The following is a 24,084-nucleotide window of genomic DNA, read 5'->3' as shown; positions in this document are numbered from 1 at the left end:
GGCCCCTGAGCGGAGCCTGGACGTCGATGGGCGTGGCCTAGGTCCACAGGACTTAGGGGCGTGGTCTGGTCCCCTCGGGGGAGGGGCTTCGGCCTGTGGGCGGGGCTTCGGCCCCGGGCTCCGCGTGAGCGCACGGCGGCGCTCAGGCTGAGGCCCGCGGAGGCAGGGGCTCCACGTTGAGCCAGATGCCGTTCTCCGTGCGCAGGATGAGCTCCGGCTTCCGCCGCACTTTGCGCGTTCGGTCCACGCTCAGGCGGAAGCGCAGCAGGGTCAGCGCTACGACCACGCGCATCTCTGCCATGGCGAAGCTCTGTCCGATGCAGTTCCTGGAGGGACACGGCTGTGAGTGGGGTCCCTGGAGCCGGGTAAAGGACCACACCCCTCCGAGCCTCAGTTTCCTCATTTGCAAAACAGAACCATGCATCCTGGAGCCTCTTGGGAGCCTCTGAGCCTGGCACACAGCAGTTGCACTTAATACCAAGGGTTGCTATCACAGATCTGATGTGCGGGCTTGGGGTCCATTGAGGACAGACAGGAAGAGTATGCCAGGTGGGCAGGCAGGGCATCTGGGATGCGGTCTACCTCCCTGACCTTCCACGAGCCTGGGTGTCCCTGCTACACTTGGCTTGGACGTGGGGAGATAGACGTTACCTGGGTCCTGCGGAGAAGGGCACGAAGGCCAGCGGCGAGCGCTGCTGCGGCTTGTCCGGGTCGAAGCGATAGGGGTTGTACACCTGAGCAGAAGCAGCCTGGGTGAGTCTGGGGACTTGCCCACCCCTAGCAGCCTGGCCCCCTCCCTCAGCCTCCGGGGAGCAGCCCAGCTTGACAGAGAGAGCCACGCTGCATCCCAGCCTCGCTGCCTCCTTTTGCTATTTTCAGGCATGCCCAGCATTCCCTACCCCAGGCCCTTTGCACTTGCTGTTAACTCCGCCTGAAACACACTTGTCCGTACTCTTCACACTTTTCAGGCCTCAGCTCAAACATCTCTTCTTCCTCCACAGACCTTGCTTCACCATGGGAGCTAAAGTATTCCCCTGCCCCTGACCCACACCCCACTCCATTTTTTATTTCCTGTGTACATTTACCAAGACCCCAAGTCATCTTATGCTTGCTCTTTTTTTCTTTACACTTCACAGTGAGTTCCGTCCCCATTACCCAGCATAGGGTCTGGCACTCAGTAGGAGCTCAATAAATATTTTTGGAATTAATGAATTCACCGTGAGTGGGGGATTGCTGCGGGGGAGGGGGCTCGCTCAAGTCCTGCATCCAGCCCTGACTTCTGGTTCCCTGGGAAGCGGGGCAGGGAAGGCCCACCACCCCAGGACTGCCCCACTCACCTTGGAGTCCGGCCACACTGTGGGGTTGTGGTGGGTTCCATAGATGCTGACCAGGCAGATGATTCCTGTCGGGAGGGGTGAGGTCAGTGGGGCAGAGGGGAGTCAGGGAGGCCTGCTTTCCTTGGAGCCATGGTGTTCCATGAGCTGTCTGCCACCTTCCCTGCCCGTCCTTCCCTGGAAAAGGCTGCTGCATGCCTTCCTAAGCGGCCTCCATCACCTCTCTGCTGGCCACACAGAGCCCTCTCTCACTCACACGTCTGGCATTTCTGCTCCTGGGCTCAAACCCCTCCCTTGGCTACCTGCTACCCTGAGGGTCAAGATCAAGGGCCTTAACCGGGCATCAGAGGCCTTTCAGCATCGTCACTCTTTCCCTTTCAACCTCTAAGGCTCACCTCCCACCTTTCCTCTTCCAGGCAGCCCTCCCTGCGTTCTTCCCAGATAGAGCCACCGATCCTTCTTCTGGCCTGCTCCGGCCCCTGTCCCTCCCGTCAGCCCCTCCCTGACCTCATGTGGCTGGCCATGTCTGTGCCCGGCTGTATCCCCCAGCCCGGTCCTGATCCCCAGCATCCCCCAGGGCAGGGCTGGGTCTCCAGGGGATATCTGACAGCGGAATGAAACCAACCCTGCCCTCCCTGTAGAGAGGCCCACCTGCCACACCCACTGCCTCCTTCTCATCCATGCTCACCCACCTCTGTCTTCACCCTGCACCCAGGTCTCCCGCATCACCCCAGAAGCAACAGCCACACAGAGAGCCACCCCATCTACAGGGATGGTGAACCTGGGGTGAGCAAGCTGAGCCCCACGAGCAACAGAGCAGCCAGGCAGCGGGGAGCACCTTTGGGGATGACCCGCCCATCCGGGAGCTTGATGTCCTCGGTGCAGCGGCGGGAGACCAGGGTCACGGGCGGGAACTGGCGTAGGCTCTCTTTGATGCACATGGTGGTGAAGGGCAGCAGCGTCAGGTCATCCCTGGGGGATTGGGAGGGGGTGTGAGTGCTCGAGGCCAGGACCTCAGACTTGCCCCAACTTCTAGCATTTGCAGCTGTGCCCGGCACATGCCGTTAACCCTGCCTGCGGCTGACTCTAAGCAAATCAGAGCAGTGTTAGCGGCTTCTGCGGGCCCAGCATTAACCCATTAACTAACGAATTGTGCGGAAGTCGGGGCCACTGGAGGAGGTGCTGGGAAAGCCACAGGGACCCAGGCAGCAGCAGTTTACCAGCTTGTGTGGGTCAAGTTCAGTATTAAAAACCCACACATCTACTTCCTTTACTATTATTTACTTAACTAGGGGCCCGGTGCACAAAAATTCCACCAAGAATGGGCCTTTCTTCCCCTGGCTACTGGCACCACTTTCGCTCTGGTGAGAGCCGCCTTTCCGCCCTCCCACGCTGCCCAGAGGCCCAGAGCGAGTGGGGCAGTGTGGAACACCTGCATTGTCACCATGGTGATGATGCAAGCGTACAAGCCCACTCCCAGCTGATGGACACCTGCATATGCAAATTAACCCTTTGTTGGGTTCATTTGCATACTTGCTCCTGATTGGCTGGTGGTTGTTGTGAAGGTATGGCCAATTCGCATCTTACTCTTTTATTACTGTAGATTTTTTCCTTTGGAATTCAGAGCCCAACATTGGATTAATTATAACTCTTGGTTCGTGATCTAGTGGTTTTCTTTACAGCAACAGGTTCTCAAAGCAACTTTATGTCGCCATTTTAAAGGGCAAATGGCATGCCTGGCATAAAAGTGTCATAAACATAAGCACCGCTGGGAAACCAGAAGAGAGTTATTAAGTTCTGGCTAGGCACCATCTCCTGCTCAGTCCTCAGGACCTGGAGCATCTTCTCCCATTGTTAAAAAGGCAGTTAGTGCCTGGCCAGTGTGGCTCAGTGGTTGACGGCTGACCTATTAACTAGGAGGTCATGGTTTTGGGCTCCATTCCCAGTAGGGGGCGATGCAAGAGGCAGATGATCAATGAGTCTCTCACCCATTGATGTTTCTATCTCTCCCTCTTCCATCCTCTCTCTGAAATCAATAAAAACATATATATTTTTTTAAAAGGCAGTCAGCACCTGGCCAAAGTGGCTCAGTTGGTTGAGGGTTGTCCCATGCACTGAAAGGTTAATTCCTGTGTTCAATGTTTCTCTCTTGCATAGATCTTCCTTTCTCGCTCTCTCTCTATTTTTCTCGCTCCCTCTCTCCCTCACTCCTTTACTCTCTCTAAGCATATTCTCAGGTGAGGATTAAAACAAAAACAAAAAACAAAAAAAACAGTTAGCAAGGTATTAAAGATCCAATAGCACCCAACTGAGAGATTCTCCCTGAGTTCCACATCTGAAAGTTTGCCATTGAACTATTTTCTCGCTGTTCAATGCTATTTGATGCAGTGTTTTCTTTGCATCACCCAGAAGCAGCTCCACACAACACACTTATGAAGTCAATTGGATTATTGTTCCCGATTCTTCACTTTTCCTTGTATTCAGATTATACACCTGTGCCCTGTGCCCTGTGATTCTGCAGTGCCTCCCACTTCCATGGGTGGAATGTACCTCCCAGCCCATTCGTGTTGCGCCTGGCCATGTGACTTGCTGAAGGAAATGGAATGTTGAGATGCAAGCAGAGGTTTTAAGTTGTCTGGCTCTCGATGGTGATGGAATGAGACCTGACTTAGGGTGGTGAGCATACAATAAAATGTACAGGTGGTGTTATAGAATTGTACACCTGAAAGCTATATCATTTCAATAACCAACGGTCACCCCAATAAAAATGTTTGCAGTCGTGTGCCTCTGGGTGCTTCTGAAGTCTACCTTGAGATGGACATGCCCAGAGTAGTTGCTGGTTCAAGGAGAATGAAGAGTTATGTGAAACAGACCTTACCCAAACGTCAGTTTGGAAGCAACCCCATTCAACTCAGCCTCACCCCAGTGGTTCAAAGGTCATGTGCAGACAAAAGCAAGAAATATGTGCAGGCGAGAGCAAGAAATAAAATAAATGCTTGCTGTAAACCCCTAAGTTTAGAGGCTGTTTGTTATGCAGCACTATCACAACCATTGCTAACTAAGACACTCCTAAATAAGAACTCCTACATTATGAGCTAGGCAGATACATTGTTGTCATCCTGTTTTATGGTTAAAGAAATTGAAATTGCATTGGATCTTAAGCGATTGTTCACTTAAGATTGAGGTCAGAAAGTCAGTAAGAGGTGGAGCAGAGAGATTCACACCCAAGACCCAACCTGTCCCCACCACCCCCATGACCCCAGACTGACCACTCCAGCTCCTCCAGCTCCCGGCCTCTCATGACTTCCTGGATCTCTTCCCGGCACTTCTCCTGGTACTCTGGGTACTTGGCCAGGTTAAACAGCACCCACGAGAGCCCACTGGATGTGGTGTCGTGACCTGCAAGGCAAATGAGGAGCTGGCATGGAGGCTTCCTGGAGATAGCAGAGATGCTGTCTTCAGAAATCGGGGACCCCTCTCCACCCTTCCCCAGCCTTGTGCCATGTCTTCACCCTCAAACATGAATGTGTCCGCCTCAGCTCGGATGTCCTCATCTGTCAGTTCCTTTCCATCTTCATCCTGGAATGGGCAGCAGACTATGGTCAGCTCAGCCCACTTCATCCCACCTTCTGCATGCTAGGGGATCCTCCAAAGTCATACATGTCCCCTCTCTCTCTCTTAAGCCAAGCTTTAGGAAAAAGGATTCCAAGAACATGGAAGTATGCACCTTGACTAAGAAAGATGAAAAGAGTGAAGGACAGTCAAAGGTGAGGAGAAGAAAGGAGTTTGTGATTCTTGGGCAGCTCTAGCATCAATAATCTTGTGATCCGGTCATGTGATCATCCTATATAATAAAGAGCTAATACATTAATTAGGACAGTGGAATGACCTTCCCAAACGACCTTCTGGAATGACCAGTGGGCAGGGGGTGGGGCTGCAAGGCAGCCAGGGCTGCAAAGGCCTACCCTTGCATAAATTTTGTGCATCAGGCCTCTAATCTACAGTAATAAAAGGGAAATGTGCAAATTGACCATACCTCCATGGCACACATCAGGAGTGAGTATGCAAATCAACCCAACAAAGATGGCTGGTTGATTTGTATATACAGGCGAGGAGCAGCCAGGCAGGACAGGACACTTGCTATGAGGGGAAAGCAGGAAGCAGAGGGAGCTACAGGAACAGCACTCAGCTGGGAGCGTGGACTTGCAGGCTCCCAGAGGGCTGGAAGCGAAGCCAGGGGAAGAAAGGCCTATTCTTGCATGAATCTTCATGCAATGGGCCTCTAGTCATGTCATAAATGAGGAAACTGAGGTTCCAAGGGAAGAGTCTGTTGACTTAGGTCAAGCATCCATGAAGCATCAGAGTCAGAAGGGGAGTCTAGGGCTGTCTGAATCCAGAACCCAGGTGCTGCTTAGAAAGTCCACAGAAGCTCCACAAATGGGTGACCCAGTCCTGACACTATCGCTGAAAGTGTCACACATCTTCAAGGTCCTGGAAGTGTTGTGGACTAAACTGTGTCTCCCCCGACTCCCACCCTACTTCCAGAACTTATATCTACAAGCCCTAACCCTCAGGACCTCAGAATATGAGCGGATTTGGAGATAGGACCTTTGCAGAAGTAATTCATTTACAATGGGCTCGTGAGAGGGGGTCCTAATCCAACATTACTGCAGTCCTTATAAGAAGAGATTCGAGCACAGACGTGAACAGATGGCAGACCACGGGAACATACAGGAGAAGACAGCCATCTACAAGCCAAGGACAGAGGCCTCAGAAGAAATCAACTCTGCCGACACCTCGATTTCAGACTTCTTATCTCCAAACGGAGGAGATGAATTTCTGTTGTGTGAGCTACCCAGTGTACGGCACTTGTTACAGCAGCCCTAGCACATGAACACGGTAAGTCTTACATGTTTTGCACCTGCCTGCAGCCCACACCTGAGTTCGTTTGGGCATTTATTATCTTAGGCAGTTGGTGCAGCTCATGAGGAGGCCATCCTGGGCAGGGCCCGCCCTCCAGGGCCCAGCCTCACCTTGGCCAGGAGCAGCACGTCGATGAAATCCAAGGTCTTGCCCTGCTTGGACTTGAGCCAGGCCTCAGCCCCCTGCTGGCGCAGCGCCAGCCGCCGCTCCTGGATGACCTCGGTGGTGAAGCTGTGCACGGTGTCACAGGCCTGGCGGAAGCGCCGCCCATCGGCCGTGCGGTAGTAGATGAAGTCGATGTAGTGGTGCAGGCGATACTGGCGTCGGACCGCCAGCGCACTCAGCTCAATGATGGCTGAGATGTAGTCGCTCATCTTCCTGCCGGGGAGGAGAAGGGCCGTGAACGCGGGGCCAGGCTTCCTCTCCCAGTGGGAAAGTGACAAAGAGAGGCCATGGCCCTGGCCGATGTGGCTCAGTGGATAGAGCGTCAGCCTGCGGACTGAAGGGTCCCTGGTTCGATTCCGGACAAGGGCACATGCCTGGGCTTGATCCCCAATATGGGGTGTGCAAAAGGCAGCCAATCAATGATTCTCCCTTATCATTGATGTTTCTATCACACTCTTCCTCTTCCTCTCTGAAATCAATAAAAATATGTTAAGAGAGAGAGAGGCCCTGGATTAGCTATATTTTCTTTTTCTTTTTTTAATATATTTTATTGATTTTTTACACAGAGGAAGGGAGAGAGGGATAGAGAGCCAGAAACATCGACCAGCTGCCTCTTACACACACCCCACTGGGAATGCACCCACAACCAAGGTATGTGCCCTTGACCAGAATCTAACCTGGGGCCTTTCAGTCCACAGACCGACGCTCTATCCACTGAGCCAAACCGGTTCCGACTAGCTATATTTTCTTGTATTCGTAATGCTCTACCATCTGGGACCTCCCTGACTGGAGAGATATTGCCCACACACACCCACTAGCTCAGTGGTCGGCAAACTCATTAGTCAACAGAGCCAAATATCAACAGTACAATGATTGAAATTTCTTTTGAGAGCCAACTTTTTTAAACATAAACTATATAGGTGGGTACATGGTTATTAATTTAATTAGAGTACTCCTAAGCTGGCCTTGGCTAAAAACTCAAGGGCCAAAGAGCCGCATGTAACTCTTGATGCCGACCACTGCACTAGCCTATTCTTAGAGACTCACCGAAGAGCATGCCTTTCTTTGGGAAACCAACCAATCCATTGCTCCTACTCCAAACTTCACCAGGCCGAGTCCCTACCCCCTGCCTTAACCACCCCAGGGCCAAGTACTGGGCAGCTAGGGGCACCCTTTGCTCCAGAGCCTGCTGAAATATCCCAAACTAGCCAATCCTAAGCTTGCATACCCTGCTTTTCCCATTTATTCCTGGGAACACCCCCAACGGCGTTTGCCGTGCTTTCTCCCAGTGCTTCTCCATGTGGCCCTGGGTGGGGTGGCCTTTTCCTCCCCTTGGGGACCTCGATGGCAATCATTTTCCGAACTGTTGGGCCTCACCATACCTGAACAGAACTACAAGCTGGGTGTGTTTTATTTTATTTTATTTTTTAAATTTGTGGGGGGTTTTTAATACATACTTTATTGATTTACAGAGAGGGAGAAGGATAGAGAGTTAGAAACATCAATGGGAGAGAAACATCAATCAGCTGCCTCCTGCACACCTCCTAGTGGGGATGTGCCTGCAACCAAGGTACATGCCCTTGACCGGAATCGAACCAGGGACCTTTCAGTCTGCAAACCGACGCTCTATCCACTGAGCCAAACCGGTTAGGGCTGGATGCATTTTAAAATGGGCCCAAGGAAGGATGAGGAATTCCAAATTTATGTAACATCACTAAAATTAAATTGCTATAACCCATAGAGTTGGAGAAAATATTTGCAAATCATGTATCTAATGAGGAACTTGTATCTAAACTATTTAAAGAACTCTTAACACTCAATAATATAAAAGACACACCCCAATTAAAAACTGGGCAAAGGATATGAATAGATATTTCTCCAGAGAAGGTATAAAAATGTCCAATAAGCACATGATAAGATATTCAACATAATTAGCCAAATGTAAATCAAAATCACAATGAGATACCACTTCACCCTGATAGGATGGCTATAACCAAAACAAAAACAAAAAACCACAAACAGATAATCACAACTATTGGTGAGAATATGGAGAAGTTAGAGCCCTCACATACTACTGATGGAATCCTAAAATGATGGTAAAAATCACTTTAGGAAAAAGTCCAACAGTTCCTCAAAAAAGTTAAATATAGAATTATCATATAACCCAGCAATTCCACTCCTAGGTGTATATGCAAGAAAATTAAAGTCATATATACACTCAAAAACTTGTGCACAGCCCTAACCAGTTTGGCTCAATGGATAGGGCACCGATCTGTGGATTGAAGGGTCTCAGGTTCAATTCCAGTCAAGGGCACATCCCCAGTAAGGGGTGAGCAGAAGGCAGCTGATCAATGTTTCTCTCTCATCGATGTTTCTAATTCTCTATCCCTCTCCCTTACTCTCTGTAAAAAAAATCAATAAAATATATATATTTTAAAACTTATGCACAAATGTTTATAGCAGCAGCATTATTCGTAATAGCCAATAAGTAGAAACAACCCAAATGTCCATCCACAAATAATCAAATAAACAAATAAACAAATAATATTCCACTTTATGGCAAGTGGAATATTATTCAGCAATTTTAAAAAATGAATTATTGATATAAACTACTGAAAAAAATGAATTACTGATACAAATCTTTTATGGTGAGTAAACGAAACCAGGCACAAAAGCCTGTATTATTCCATCTATGAATTTTCCACAGTAGACTACTCTGTGGACACGGAAGGAAGATTAATGACTGCCTACATCTGGAGGAGAAGTAGGTTCCGGGAGGTGAGTGCTCAAATGTGTAGGGGCAGTGTGAATCCCAGTGTGATGGTGCAGGCGGTGGGCTCTCACTGGGTGTCTGACTAGTCGCTTGTTTCCGCTTCAGCAGCATTTGAAACGGCTGGCAGTAGGCTGGAAAGGGCTCTGGAAAGGCCAGGGGGAAGGCAGTTTCTAGCGCACAGAGAGCCGGCTTACAGTTTCCACTGAACTGTATTCACAGACACCCAGAATCTAGGACGGCCAGCCAAGGACACGAGGGCTCGGCTGCTGCCATGTACAACGCGGTCATCTGGACTGCCTCCCCACAGAGGCACTGACATGGGCAGGAAATGCATGAAAAGACTTAAAGGTAAAAACGTAATTACCCCTCCTCGTTTGAAACCTGCTATTCATGGAGATAAAGAACTGGACTCTTACTCTATCCAGTTTGGCTCAGTGGATAGAGCATTGGACTGCAGACTGAAAGGTCCCAAGTTCAATTCCAGTCAAGGGCATATACCTTGGTTGTGGGCACATCCCCAGTAGGGGGTGTGCAGGAGGCAGCTGATCGATGTTTCTCTCTCATTGATATCTCTAACTCTCCATCCCTCTCCCTTCCTCTCTGTAAAAAAGATATATATATATATATATATATATATATATATATATATATTTTTTTTTTTTTTAATTTTTTTTTTTTTTAAAGAATTGGACTCTCATCAAGGCTACACTTGTTAATGGTGGTGTCATTCCACACACCCACAGATCTCTGATTGGGAAGGAAAGACAGTAGAAGCCTGTCTAAAGAGTGCCTGGATTTCTCGTTATCTCAGGACCCTGAGGACTTTAACAGCTGTCCATTTTGCCTTTTTGCAATTCTACTTGAGCAAGTTGGAAATTTAACTAGCTTTCCTATAAACCAAATTTCTGCATTTGGGTCTTAACCTTATGTGAGGGTTAACTGTGGTTTCAGAAAAACTATTGATTCTAACGTAATGAGTTTTGATTGAGATGACTTTCTTAAAAAATCGTTTGGATTTTAATTGTGATACAAAAATTACATTAACAAATGTATGGTTTTGTACAGACATTATTTCCACTCTGGTGGATAAACTCAATAAAGTCATATCATCCCCTAAAATAAAATATGGTTGGATTGTATACTTTCAATGAGTGAATTGTATGGTATGTGAATTACATCTCAGTAAAGCTGTGATTAAAACAATAACAACAGCTCTGGCCAGGTGGCTTAGTTGGTTGGAGTGTCATCCCATACTCAGTGGTTCTCACCCTTCCTAATGCCGCGACCCTTTGATACAGTTCCTCATGTTGTGGTGACCCCCAACCATAAAATTATTTTCCTTGCTACTTCATAACTGTAATTTTGCTACAGTTATGAATCATAATGTAAATATCTGTGTTTTCCAATGGTCTTCAGCAACCCTGCTATTGAGTCTAAGATCATCGGAAAACACAGATATTTACATTAGGACTCAGACAGTAGCAAAATTACAGTTATGAAAAAGCAACGAAAATAATGTTATGGTTGGGCGTCATCACAACATGAGGAACTATATTAAAAGGTCGCGGCATTAGAAAGGTTGAGAACCACTGCCATACACCAAAAGGTTTTGGATTCTATTCCGGGCCAGGGCACATACCTATTGTAGATTGTGGGTTCAACTCCTGGTCTGGGTGCAAACAGGAGGCAACAGATTCATCTCTCTCTCTCTCTCTCTCTCTCTCTCTCTCTCTCTCTCTCTCTCTCTCTCAAAATCAAGCAAAGCATATCCCCAGGTGAGAATTAAAAACAAAATGATGATAACAAAATGGGGTGGGGTTTCAAGGAGCTGTCCTTGGTCCTGACGTGTGCTTGTTTTCATACACTTTCACAGTCTGTCATTTTTTTGTTTATTTATTTGTTCATGGTTACTGCTTTTTTCCCACCAACATATAAGTTCCAGAAGAGCAATACCTTGTCTGTTTTATTGACCACTGTATTTATAGCTTAGTCCAGGAATAGCACATAGTAGGCACTCAGTAAGTATTTCTTAGATTAGCTAATTAATTAATTAATTAATTAATTACTAAAGTCATCTCCATCTTACTCAATTGAAACATATCCCTGCAAAGCCCTGAGTAACAAGGTCAGAAACTTGTTATTGAGGAGATATTATGTGCTAAAAACTTGACATTCATTGTGTCCCTTATTCCTTATATCCCCACCTATAAGCTCCAAAGAAATGGGTTTTTGTCTGTTTCCCTACCATATTCTCAGTAGCTAGCACAATACCAAGCACATAGTAGGTACACAGGAAATATCTGATGAATGAATGAATGAATGAACGAACGAACTGCAGCAATGGTTATCTTACTAATTCATTCAACAAATACTCACTGGGCTCTACTGTGTTCCAGGGTAGTGCTATGTCATTTTATCCTGAAAGCATCTCTCAGATAGTCAGGAATGGTCATCAAGCAAAAAAAACAGAGGCTCAGAAAGTGGGGGGATACTTTCCAAAGACCATATAGTCTTCATAGAATAAGAGAAACTATCATTTGCTGAGTACCGATCATGTGCAAAGCCATTGACCCATATTATCTCATTTAATCCCCACACCATGACTATGGGGAAGGAATTGGGATTCTATTGTGGGGGAGGGGATGAGGAAACAGGCTCAGAGAGGTAATGTCAGTTTCCTGGGACCACACAGCCTGTCTGGCAGAGCACCAGCAACCCATAGGTGCCTAACACCACCTTTCTCCTCCCACCACCTTGCCCTGAAAGCAGCTGGCTCTGTCTTCCCCGGGCAGGCCACACTCACTCCTGGCAGTTGCTGTTGTAGCTGAAGACACATTTCTGAAGACTATCCAGGGTCATGAGGCTGACGTGTTCAAACATATCCAGGGAGACCACGGGACCCTTCGCCAGGCGCCGCCACTTAGCCTGGAAGAGAGAGAGACAGCAAATGGGCACAGAGAATGCCGACTTACTACGCGGCTGACAAGGATCTGGCTGCACGCTTACTCCAAGCCCAACGTAGATAAAGGAAGTGAGACTTCATGGCACCTCCTGGCTCCCCCGCGACCAGTCTCACTTCCAGGACAGCCTCTTCCCATGAAACCCCGGGACTCACATGCATGATGTTGGTGCACTGGTTGAAGATCTTCATGTAGGGCTTCAGGATGTCGAAGTGGAAGGCAGGGGTCAGCAGGCGGCGATGCCGGCTCCACTTCTCACCTTTGCTGAGCAGCAGCCCGTCCCCTGGGCCCAGAAGACTGAGGTTAGGGGTCTCTCTTATCGCTCTGAAACGCTCCATGAGACTGCATGCTCCACCCACCTCTCTTCCCTGGAGCCCCAGCCTACCCAGTCCCACACTCACCTAGCCACGGTTTCAGGAAGCCGTAGAAAAGGTCATCCTTGGGAGCAATGGCAGCTGTGGAGACAGAGAAGCAAGGATGACTGACTCAGTACAGAATGCTGACCCTTGACCTCTGTTGCTGACCTCCTTGGGGCTCCTCTCTGGGCTCCAACCTCCCGCCTCACCCCTCCAATCCATCCTAACACCTACCCCAGAAAGATCCTTATAACATGCTGACCTGAACATGAGGCTCCCCTGCTCAAACACCTCCCATGGCTCCCTATCGCCCTGGTAAGAGAAGTTCAAGCTCAGGTTAGCATCAAAATCCCTGTCCCATCTCGCCCCTGTGTGCCTCTCCCACCTCATCCTTCCGCGTCCGCTAAATAGCCCTGCGTGCGGTCTCTCACTTCCAAACCTTTGCCTGGGCTGTGCTCCCCATCCAGAATGGCCTCTTCAACTTCGTCCATCCCCACTTTTCTGCCAGCTCAGGCCGTCTCAAGTATATCTTCTCTGCTTGCCTCCATCCTTGCCTCCTCCAGCCTATCCTGAGCCCTGGCCCCATGGGGATCTTTAGATCGGACCAGGTCTCTTCCTGCACCAATTTCTCAGCCCATTTTCAAAGCCGTAAGTGAACTGCCCCAGTCCAGGCCGCTCTCAAGACATCTCTATCCTCACCCCACCCCCAACACATACTTAATGTTCTAACATCATAAAGCTTGTCTCAGCTCCTTGGACAAAAGCCGTGGTCTCCCTCTGCTCTGCTTTTCTCCACCAGATGCCTCTCTGCCTCAAACACTCTTTTCTCATTTTTCTAGTCTCGGCATGAATGCCTTACCCTCCCCACCAATCACTCCAGATTGTATCCCTCCAGTAACAATCCCCTTCAGGGGAGGGACCGCATTCATCTCTGATACAGTGGTGCTAAATACATTTTTATGGTATGAATCAATCAATCAAAGAATGAATGAATGGATGGATAGATAGATCAAAGCTTGAATGAATGAATGAATGAATGAATGAATGAATGAATGAAAAAGCAAAAGAATTAGTGAATGGATGAATGAATGGATGGGTAAGTGAGTAAGTGGGTGAATTCCCCTTCTATATGCTAAACAGATTTGGGACAGAATGGGATGGGGCCCAGGAAGGAAGTCACTTTTTGTCTGAGCTGTGACTCAGCTGCCTACACACACACACACACACACACACACTCCCCAGGAATTGGCCAATCATGCACACAGTCATTTGTCCACTCATTCATTTCTCCATTGAACACAGACCTCTTCTGCCCCCTTTCCGTGCCCAACCCATGCTGGATGATGCTGGAAACCCAGCGATGGCTCAGATCCACGCCCTGCCTGGAGGAGCTCGGGTGGGGTGGGTGGGAAAGGGAAGCAGAAGCACGCCATGCAATTATCGAGATGCTAGGAAGTGTGTCACGAGAGAAGGGAGGCACGGAGAAAAGGCTGTTGGAAGTCGAGGCAAGCTCCCTGGAAGAAGAAACAGTGGAGAGGAAAGTGGGAGTCTGCTTGTTCTTCTCCTCTCTGGACTCCGGACTCCAGGCTAGGACTCCCAGAAGGCCTCCTGACTCGTGACCTGTCCAATGTTTGTCCTTTTCAAATACCACCCGATTTCCCAAATACCACCTATGGCTGCCCATCACCCCCTGGGTAAAACACAAGCTCATTTGCTTTGCACAAAGGTACTCTGTGTCCAGCTCCTGTCTAATTTTTTACTTTTCCACACACATCATCTTCACTCCAGACACCCCAACTCACCCGAATTCCCCCAACACTTTCACACATCTGCACCTCTGCACGAGGGGGATCCTCCACCTGAAATTACTAAGCTGGCGAACTCCTATGCATCCTTCAAAGCCCAGTTTCACTAATGCCTCCTTTCTCCAAACCTTTTTCTCAATTGAACCCTTGTTTTCCCATCCCTGGGTCCCTCCTCCACTCCAACCCTAACCGCTCAATGCTAGGCTGCCTCTTCCATAAACTTTCCCTACAGTAAAAAAGGGATGGAAAAGTTGCCCTGGCAGAGGTCACATAAGAAAAACCACGCAGGAAGCCAAGCAGGAAGCTGCATATGATCTGATGGAGAGCTTGGCTTCTGGCATAGCCAAGTCTGAGTTCAAATCCCAGCCTTGACATTAACTAGGAATGTAAACTTAGACATGTTAGTACTGTGCCCTCCAAGTCCTCACCTGACAACAGTGAAATAGAACAATCATCCTGCCTTTGCCTCATTGGTACCCCTATGAGAATGTAATGGGCTGATATGTTATGGCAAATAGTAAGTGATCATTAAATATTTGTGCCTGTAAAATGAATAACTGTTGGCTATTTTTATTACCATGATTATAGTCATTGCTGTCAAGAACCTGTGACATGTCAAAAACAGTTTGGTTCAGTGGATAGAGCATCGGCCTGCGGAATGAAGTGTCCCAGGTTTGATTCCTGTCAAGGGCATGTACCTTGGTTTCGGGCACATCCCCAGTGGGGGGTGTGCAGGAGGCAGCTGATCAATGTTTCTCTCTCATCGATGTTTCTAACTTTCTATCCCTCTCCCTTCCTCTCTGTAAAAAATAAATTATATATATATATATATATATATATATATATATATATATATATATATATATATATAAAGAAAAGAACCTGTGACATGAATATCTGGGCCCCCAGCTCACAGCAGGCCCCCCAAAAAAGTGAATGCATAGCTGCTATGGAAGACAGTTTGGAGGTTCCTTAAATGTTAAGCATTATCATATGACCCCACAATTTTTTTTTTCTGGTAGATACATCTAGGTATCTAGGTACATTTATCCAAGAGAAATAAAAATATGAAAAAAAAGAAATAAAAATATGTGTCCACACCAAAATTTGTACACATGTGTTCTTACCAGCCTTACTTATAACAGCCAAAAGGTAGAAACAACCCAAATAGACAACAAAGTGTGGTATATTCATACAATGGACTATTTACTCAGCCTTAGAAAAGGAATGAAGGCCGAAACTGGTTTGGCTCAGTGGATAGAGCATCAGCCTGTGGACTGAAAGGTCCCGGGTTCGATTCCGATCAAGGACATGGTTGGGACACATCCATGGTTGCAGGCACATCCCCAGTAGGGGGTGTGCAAGAGGCAGCTGATCGATGATTCTCTCTCATTGATGTTTCTAACTCTCTATCCCTCTCTCTTCCTCTCTGTAAAAAAATCAATAAAATATATTTTAAAAAAAGGAAGAAAGAAAGAAAAGGAATGAAGTCCTGATCATTGCTGATCCGTGTGGATGAACTTCAAGAGCATTATGCTGAGTGGAAGAATTCCGTCACAAAAGACCACATGCTGTCTAATTCCTTTCCTGTGACGTATCCAGAATAGGAAAATCCAGAGACGGAAAGTGGAGTACTATTTACCAGGAGGTGAGGAGAGGGGGGAATGGTAGGTGCCTAGTTCGTAGGAGCAGGGCGTTTCACGGGGTCATGAAAAAAATCTGAAACTAGAGAGAGTCCATGGGTGGTTGCACAACACTGTGAGCACACTAATTATCTGACACTCTGAACCTGTACACTCCAAAGAGGTTAATTACACGGTATGTGCATTCCATCTCAATAAAAAAATGAATGCATCAAACCAAGCTATAATTATGTGCCTATAGATCATGCCTTGTCCTTTGTAAAACATTTTCACCTACTTTGTCGCATTAATGCTCTCTATCCCACATGCCCATTAGGAGATTTAAAACAAAACAAAACAAACAAAAACACAAAAGAAACCAAACACAGAGCATCCAAGAGGACTCATGCCTTCCTCAGGGCCCATCGGCTGTGCTGGTTTAAGCTCAGAGCAGCGAGACCCCCACGGAGGCCCCAGAGGGAGATGGAGTCTGAGGTTTGGGCCAGACCTGCCCCATCCCAGACCGGGAGGCATGGACAGGCAGGGGCACCCCACGGCCAGGCCCCATCCACCCTCCCCAACCTGGAGTCCCCATCCTGCTCCTCTGGGGGGGGAGGGGGCTGTGGATATCCTGCCTGTCCTAAAGGAGAGGTGAGTGGGAGGAAGCTTCAGCATTTACTTATTGCCAAGCTCATAGGGCGGGGGGGGGGGGGGGGGGGGGGGGGGGGGGCGGGGGAAGGGGGCGGGGGCGGCGGGGGGAAGGGGGCGGGGGCGGCGGGGGGGAGGGGGCGGGGGCGGCGGGGGGAAGGCTCTACCTCCTGATCTGCCTGGAGTCTCAGACCATGCAGGATGGAATTTAGGAAACTAATGCTCTGAGGAGTAGAGGAAGGGGGCGGGTCAGGAGGAGAAAAGGAAGAGGCAGGGAGAGAAAGAAAATATATATATATTAAAAAGACGGAAGAGCCCTAGCTGGTTTGGCTCCCATCGTCACGGCTGAGAGCCCTCCCAGGGCTTAAATGCTCAGGCTCGCAGTCCACGCAGAGAGTGGGCCCCTGCTGCTGGGGAAAAACCCGCGCACACAGGTGCTGGCTGCCGGAAGTCAATGGATAGAGAGTGGTTGGCCTGCAGACTGAAGGGTCCCAGGTTCGATTCCAGTCTAGGGCACATGCCTGAGTTGCAGGCTTGATCCCCATTAGGGGATGTGCAGGAGGCAGCTGATCAATGATTCTCTCTCATCATTGACGTTTCTATTTCTGTCCCTCTCCCTTCCTCTCTGATATCAACAAAGATATATTTAAAAAAAAAAAAAAAAAAAAGCCAGAAGAGAAGAAACCCTTAGTAGCACCTACTACATTATATTTTTGAGCCTTCACAGCAGCCCCATTTTACAGATCAGAAACTGAGGCCCGGGGAGCCTGCATGGATTTCTGGGTCACACGGCAAGTACGCGCTCCAGCCAGGATTGGAACCCGCCCACCCAAGGCCGGGCCCAGGGGCTCTTCCAAACCCTCTCCGGGGCCTCAGTTCCTCCTCTGTGCGACAGGGATGGTCACCCCTCACAAACGCAACAACAGGGATGTACAGGCATGGGGCGGGCATCACTGGGGGAGGGGAGGGAGGATGGCAGCCCCTCACTCTTTCATGGCAGTCCCCACATATATGTTTGTAGAGGCCCAGGCGGAGGCAAGAGATCCTAAGCCTCCTGGGGCTCTTTCTTTCTCATTCCTGTTCTCTCAAATGTCCCCTGATGCTTTTGAAGGTGCCCAGCTACATGCGAGACCTCGCCGAAGATAGAGACAGACACACTCAACCCTTAACACTTTGGCCTGAGAATAAGAAAGTCCTGGAGAGAGGGGTGTGGTCTGCTGGGGAGTTGGGGAAACCTTCCAGGAGAGGGGCGGGGTGGGGGGTGGTCCTTGGAACTGGGTGGTGAAGGCAGAGCAAGAGCTTACCATGCACACTTGGGAGTCCTACACAATGGGAAGGTGGGGGTAGGTGTGGATTGCAGAAGAGACAATCCCTCTAGATCCCTCTCTCTGCCAGTCAGAGTCAGCCCAGGTGAAGAAAGCAGGCTATAGGTTGGGATAGTCAGAACCCAAACGCTGGGAGTGCCATTCGAGTTAAGCAACAATCAGTGAACAAAACCTTGGGCAAACAACTACTTATCCAGACATGTTTTGCTCTGACTTCCCAGTGGATGGGCATTCTCTCAAAGTTCCTAGGACTTCATTAGTCATACCTTTTCCCATGCTATTCCCACTCTTTGTGTGGCCATTTCTGCTTTGGCGAACTCCTATTCATTCTTCAAAGCCCTACTCAAATGACCCTTATTCTGGATAGCCCCCCCTGCCTAGAAGCCCTGGTGGACTCTGGGAGTTGAGGGTTTACACATCATTCAGAGGCCCAGCCCACCTACCTGAGGCGCCCACCAGGGGTTTGATGTAATCAGGGTGCACCAGAACCACCAGTGGCAAGACGGGTCCCATCCACACCAAGATCACATGGTGCATGTTGTCCAGCACCTTCTTCTCATCCTGGAGGCCCATCTCATTTGGGAGATACTGTGGGAGTGGTAGGAAAGGACAGTGAGGAGGTGCCCATTACCAGCTTTTGCCAGTCCTTCCCGCCCCTGCCACCTCCCTGCTCCCAAAACAAGCCGAGAAGGACTACGTGACCCCAGACCGTTGGCTGCACCTCGCTGAGCCTCCACTTCCTCATCTGAAAAGTGGGGAAGAACCAACTCTGTCAGAGGACAGTTGAGAGAATTCATGAAATAACAAAGCATCAGCTGAAACTGGTTTTGCTCAGTGGATAGAGCATCAGCCTGTGGACTGAAAGGTCCCAGGTTCCATTCTGGTCAAGGGCATGTACCTTGGTTGCGGGCACATCCCAGTGGCAAGTGTGCAGGAGGCAGCTGATTAATGTATCTCTCTCATCGATGTTTCTAACTCTCTATCCCTTTCCCTTCCTCTCTGTAAAAAATCAATAAAATAAAATATATATATATATATATATATATATATATATATATATATATATATTTTTTTTTTTTTTTTTTTTTTTTTTTAAAGAAAGAAAGAAATAACAAAGCATCAGAATCCCAGCACAGGGCCTGACACACAGCTGATGTTCAAGAAATAAAAACAAGGACAGTAAACACATTCATGATGATGGTTGGTATTTGTCAAGTTTTGCTCTGTTAGTAATAAAAATAATACTAGTATTGTCACATTTAACACGTGTGTGTGCTTGCCATGTTGGGCGTTGTTTGGGGCATGTTTCACGGATGTATACGTTCAACCCACACAAGAAGAACCCGGTGACAGAATTGCTACTATTCCCCCATTTTGCTTTTCCTGATGTTGCAGGGAAGTGACTGTCCTGGTTTGGCCTTCCCAGAAACAAGTCCCGAGTCGAGAGTTTTAGGACAAGTAGTTGATTTGGCGATCCCTCCCCAAAAACAAACAAGGGGAAGTGGGGAAGTGACAGAGGGAGGGAAGGTAGTCAGTAAAGAATAAGTTTGTCAAGAAAGTAACCCCCATGGGCCTCCAGGGCTTGGTGCCACGAGGCACCTCCGAGGGACACGCATCTCAGAGTCAACCCACCAACCCCCTCAGTCCATCGTCATGGCTGAGAGCCCTCCCGGGGCTTGAACGCTCAGGCTCGCGGTCCACACAGCGGGATGGGCCCCTGCTGCTGGGGAAAGCCCTCGCACACAGGGGCTGGCTGCCGGAAGTCAGGCCACTGCACCCAGGAATGGGCCCAGAGGATATGGACAGGCCCTGGCGCCCTCTGCCATCCTGGCTGAGACAGGATGTGACCACGGGCCACCCAGCTACAACACTGCCCGCTCTGAACCAACACGCTCTCTGAAGCAGAAACACCTCGGGCTCCATGTCAGATGCATCTGAACTTAAATCCACCCTCAGCCACTGTGTGACCTTGGGCAAGCCCCTTAACCTCTCTGAGCCCCAAAGATGACGGGCAGATCCGTCCTTCATGCACAGGCTGTGAGAATTAGGGGAGAGCTCAGATCCAAAGGGACCTAACCCAGGGCCTGGCCAGTGGTAAGGCCCAGCAATTACGGAATGAGTAAGTGAACAAATGACTCCTCTCTGGCGCCTAGGTCTCCTTCTCTATCAGGATCAGCCTTGAGACTGTTCACACCCTTGAGACTGGGCTCACCCAGGTCTCACGGCCTGGGGGGAGATGGCTGGCTCACGAGGTCAAGGCTGGACTTCAGAACCCAGGGTGCCAGGGCCTGGCTATCACCTATAGGACCACCATCCAAACCAGAGGAGTAAGGGCATTAGAGATTTGGTGAGAAAGATGAATAAAAGTTCATGTAACAGAAAATTATATTCTGGGCAGAGGGCACAGTTTCAACAAAGGCCATAAACGGGGGGAAGTGGGGGTCTTGCTACAGGAATAGGAAGTCATTCCGCGGGGTAGGAGGGGGTTGGTGGGACAGGTGAGAGGGTAGGAGTTGGAGTACAAAGGGCCTTGAACACCTTCAGACAGCAGTGGAAGCCACGGAGAGTGTGTGAGCAGGGGAGGGGCACGGTGGACTCAAGCATTCTTCTAAGACAGGATGGGGGGTGGACTGAAGAAGTGAGACTGGAGCAGGGGCCCAGGGAGGAGGAGGACCATGTCCAACAGCGGAGCAGGAGGCCTGAGCAGAGGTGAGGATGGAAGAGAGGGATGGGATTCAAGCCAAACAGGCAAAACCTGACTAGTGCTGGCTCCGGCGGCAGGGAAATAATCCCAAAACATAAACTAAATAAATGTTCTTTTCCTATTGAGTGGAAATGCATATCCCACTTCCTTTTCTGAGACACTCCCTCTGAGCAGTATCTAAAATATTTCTAGATATTTCTGTCCCAGCAGGACCCAGAAGTTGAGCTCGCACATCCACTACTGTGCCAAGCCTATCCCAGAGATGACTGCAGGAATCATCAAAAAAAATCCCATGAGGCTGTTAGGTATGATCACAGTCCTTGTAATAAGACAGGGAAACTGAGGTCCGGAGGGTGAAGGAGCTTGCTCAGGTCACACAGGCAGTGGCTGGTAGATGAGGGCATCAGGTCCATAATACCTCTCCCGAGCTCTCTTCCACACTCAGCGTGGGGCCTCAGAGCCCTCGGGAGACTGGTTTTCTCTCCCCTGGCCTGTGACGCCCTTCTAGGAAAGTCCTGCCTTCCTTACCCAGAAAATAGAGGTAGCCGAGGAAGAGAGCTGAGAGCAGGTGTGTTGGAGCCAGATAGCTGGGTTTGAACTCCAGCTCTGCCACTCACAAGCTGTGTGACCTAGAGCCAGTCACTTAAGCTCTCTGAGCCTCAGTCACTTAAGCTCTCTGAGTCTCAGTACTATGAGGATAGTAATGGGACCTACCTCCTAGGATTGTCCAGAAGACTAAAGGAGTCAACATTTATAAATCGCCTGGTATAATACAATACTTAGCACGTACATGTGAGCATTAAGAAAGAAATGAAATGAAATGCAAGGAAATGGTTGGTGCCATGACCTGGGACTACAACATTAAACGGAGATAAAGTATGGAACCAAATTGGGATTGGGGATGGAGCAACAAAATTTGCAGGACCATGCCCCCTCATTCCCCACCTGGGTCCTAGGAACTGATGAACTTCACAGGCATTGGTATTTGTATTCTGAATATTATATCTTACTAGAGGCTCGGTGCACAAAATTTGTGCATGGAGGAGGAAGTGGGCGAGGGATGGGGGCCTCAGCCCAGCATGCACCCTCTCCAATCTGGGACCCCTCAGGGGATGTCCAGTGGGATCAAGCCTAAACTGGCAGTCAGACATCCTTCTCACAATTCAGGACTGCTGGCTCCCAACAGCTCACCTGCCTGCCAGCCTGATCACCCCTAACCACTTCTGCCTGCCAGCCTGATCACCCCCTAACCACTCCCATGCCAGCCTGATCAATGCCTAACTACTCCCCTGCTGGCCCAGTAGCCCCCAACTGCCCTCCCCTGCCAGTCTGGTTGCCCTTAACTGCCCCCCCCTGCTGGCCTGATCACCCCCAAATACCTTCCCCTGCCAGCCTGATTGCCCCCCACTGCCCTCCCTTGCTGGCCCGATCACCCCCAACTACCCTTCCCTGCCAAACTGATTGCCCACAAATGCCCTACCCTGCAGGCCATCTTGCGGTGGCCATCTTTGATCACATGGGGGCGGCCATTGTGTGTGAGGGCATGAGGGTCAATTTTCATAGTACCTCTTTATTATATAGGACTAAATCATAAAAATATCATATATCATATGAAGGGTCAGCAATAGCCTGGAATTACAGAGAAAACTTTGCATTAAGCTCTGCCCCATCCCAGCCATGTGACCTTGGGCAAACTGCTTGCCCTTTCTGAGCCTCAGTCTCACATCCTGGCTCCAACCAGTTTCTTGGAATCTGCCCAGCCCTGGCCACCCAGCCCGCACGCACCATGCCCAGGTGGCCCAGCAGCCAGTTGCGCCGGGGCGGCTGGGGGAAGCAGCGCAGCCGGCGGCAGGTGACGTAGAAGTGCCAGCAGAGCCGCAGGAACCGCAGCAGCAGGTGGAAGACGAAGAAGAGCAGGGAGAGCAAGAGTGCGGACACAGCATACAAGCGGAAGGCGGTCTTCTCCAGTCCCAGGAGGCGCAGCAGATGTTCCGTGATGGGCAGCATCCTGGGGGGGACACAGAGGGGAGGGGTCAGTGCAGATGGAAACCGCCCTCCAGCCACCCATATGCCACATGCACAGGCGCAGTGATCAAGCATGGTGCGCCTGGAGTCAAGCATGGTGCGCCTGGCACGCAGTAGGTGCAATACAGGTGAGTTCCAGATGCCAAGAGTACGTATCTCTCCTGCCCTCGCAGCGGTCTCCACCGGCTGGCCAGATGGAGGCACCAGTGCCCACCACATACCCTCAGCCTTGACTTTGCAGGACATCCCTCCTGACCCCTCCGCCCCCGCGGCTGGCCAGAATGCTGGAAAAATAAGACAAGCCCTGCCCCCAAAGCAGCTCTCATCAACAAGGGTGAGCGTGGCTAGACAAAGACGCCAGCGCCTTCTCGCCTTGGGTGCAATGACCCGGAGGTGTGGGTTCCTCATGCACCACCAATGGGATTAAACTCCAGCTGGCCACAATAGAAAGTGTCCCTATGAAATGCCCCACTTCCTTCTTTCTCCTCCTCCTCCCCCTTCACCTCCTCCCTCTTTGAATTGAGGTGTCACATGTCATAGAAGGAACCATCTTAAAGTTCACAGTTCAGTGGCACCTAGAACATTCACCCTGTTGTGCAACCATCACCTCTACCTCGTCCCGAAATGTCTTCATCACCCCGAAAGGAAACCCTGTCCCCATGGGCAGCCACACCCTATCCCCCTCCCCACACCCTAAGGCCCCTGGCAACCACAAATCTACTCGCTGTCTTTGTGTATCTACCTGTCCTGGACATTTCTATCCATGGAGTCATACCACAGGTGACCTTCCCTGTTTGGCTTCTTTGCCTCGGCATGATGTTCTCGAGGTTCATCCACGTTGTGACATGTGCCGGTGCTTTATTTCTTCTGCTGAGTGACATTCCATTGTAAGGACATATCATAATTTGTTTATTCATTTACCCATTGATGGACATCTTAGATGTCTCCACCTTTTGCCTATTGGGACATGGGCTGCTATGCATCTGTGTGGACATGTACTTGTTTGAGTCCCTGTTTTCAATTCTTTTGGGTTCACATCCTTCTTGCCCACCGGCTTTTTCTGGGATCACTTCCCAGATAAACAGCTTGCACTCAAGTCTCTGATCTAAATTCAGCTTCTGAAGGAATCAACCAAATCATGATGGGTGGGTAACAATGATAATAACTCGGTGACCAGATAGGGTGCCCTCACTGCACGCTATGCACCACGCTCAGGGGTGTGCATGCCCTGTCTCGTGGAATCTTAAATCTTAAATCCCTCCCTTAGAGGGAGGCATCATCATTCCCTCCATTTTCTTTAAAAAACAAAACATGTGTTACTGATTTCAGAGAGAGGGAGAGGGAGAAAGAGATAGAAACATGAATGATGAGAGAAAGAATCATTGATCGGCTGCCTCCTCCACACCCCACACTGGGAACTGAGCCTGAAACCCAAGCATGTGTC

At 49.4% G+C, this 24,084-nt stretch overlaps 2 protein-coding genes across 2 annotated transcripts in view; both read right to left on the bottom strand.

Annotated features, from left to right (window-relative positions):
- The window catches only part of LOC118706551 (cytochrome P450 4F3), a 30,998-nt gene extending 24,736 nt beyond the window's left edge, over window positions 1–6,262 (bottom strand). Inside the window, exon 1 of the mRNA XM_036415963.2 lies at window positions 6,256–6,262. The gene's annotated coding sequence lies outside the window, so the exon portion shown is untranslated. The remainder of the gene's footprint in view (window positions 1–6,255) is intronic.
- On the bottom strand, window positions 5–22,623 carry LOC118706552 (ultra-long-chain fatty acid omega-hydroxylase). The gene is made up of 12 exons (XM_036415969.2): window positions 22,401–22,623; window positions 18,355–18,499; window positions 12,557–12,610; window positions 12,311–12,438; window positions 11,999–12,120; window positions 6,368–6,635; window positions 4,847–4,913; window positions 4,604–4,733; window positions 2,173–2,306; window positions 1,338–1,402; window positions 652–734; window positions 5–326 (listed from the first exon to the last, which is right to left on the bottom strand). The coding sequence occupies exons 1-12, from the start codon at window positions 22,620–22,622 to the stop codon at window positions 143–145; spliced, it is 1,602 nt and encodes a 533-aa protein (XP_036271862.1). The 5' UTR covers window position 22,623; the 3' UTR covers window positions 5–142.
- Window positions 22,624–24,084: the final 1,461 nt, after the last annotated feature.

This window comes from Pipistrellus kuhlii, unplaced genomic scaffold (genome assembly GCF_014108245.1).
Source record: "Pipistrellus kuhlii isolate mPipKuh1 unplaced genomic scaffold, mPipKuh1.p scaffold_m20_p_52, whole genome shotgun sequence".
NCBI lineage: Eukaryota > Metazoa > Chordata > Mammalia > Chiroptera > Vespertilionidae > Pipistrellus > Pipistrellus kuhlii.
Note: the sequence above shows the minus strand (reverse complement) of the source record. Positions and strands in the feature narration are given on the sequence as shown.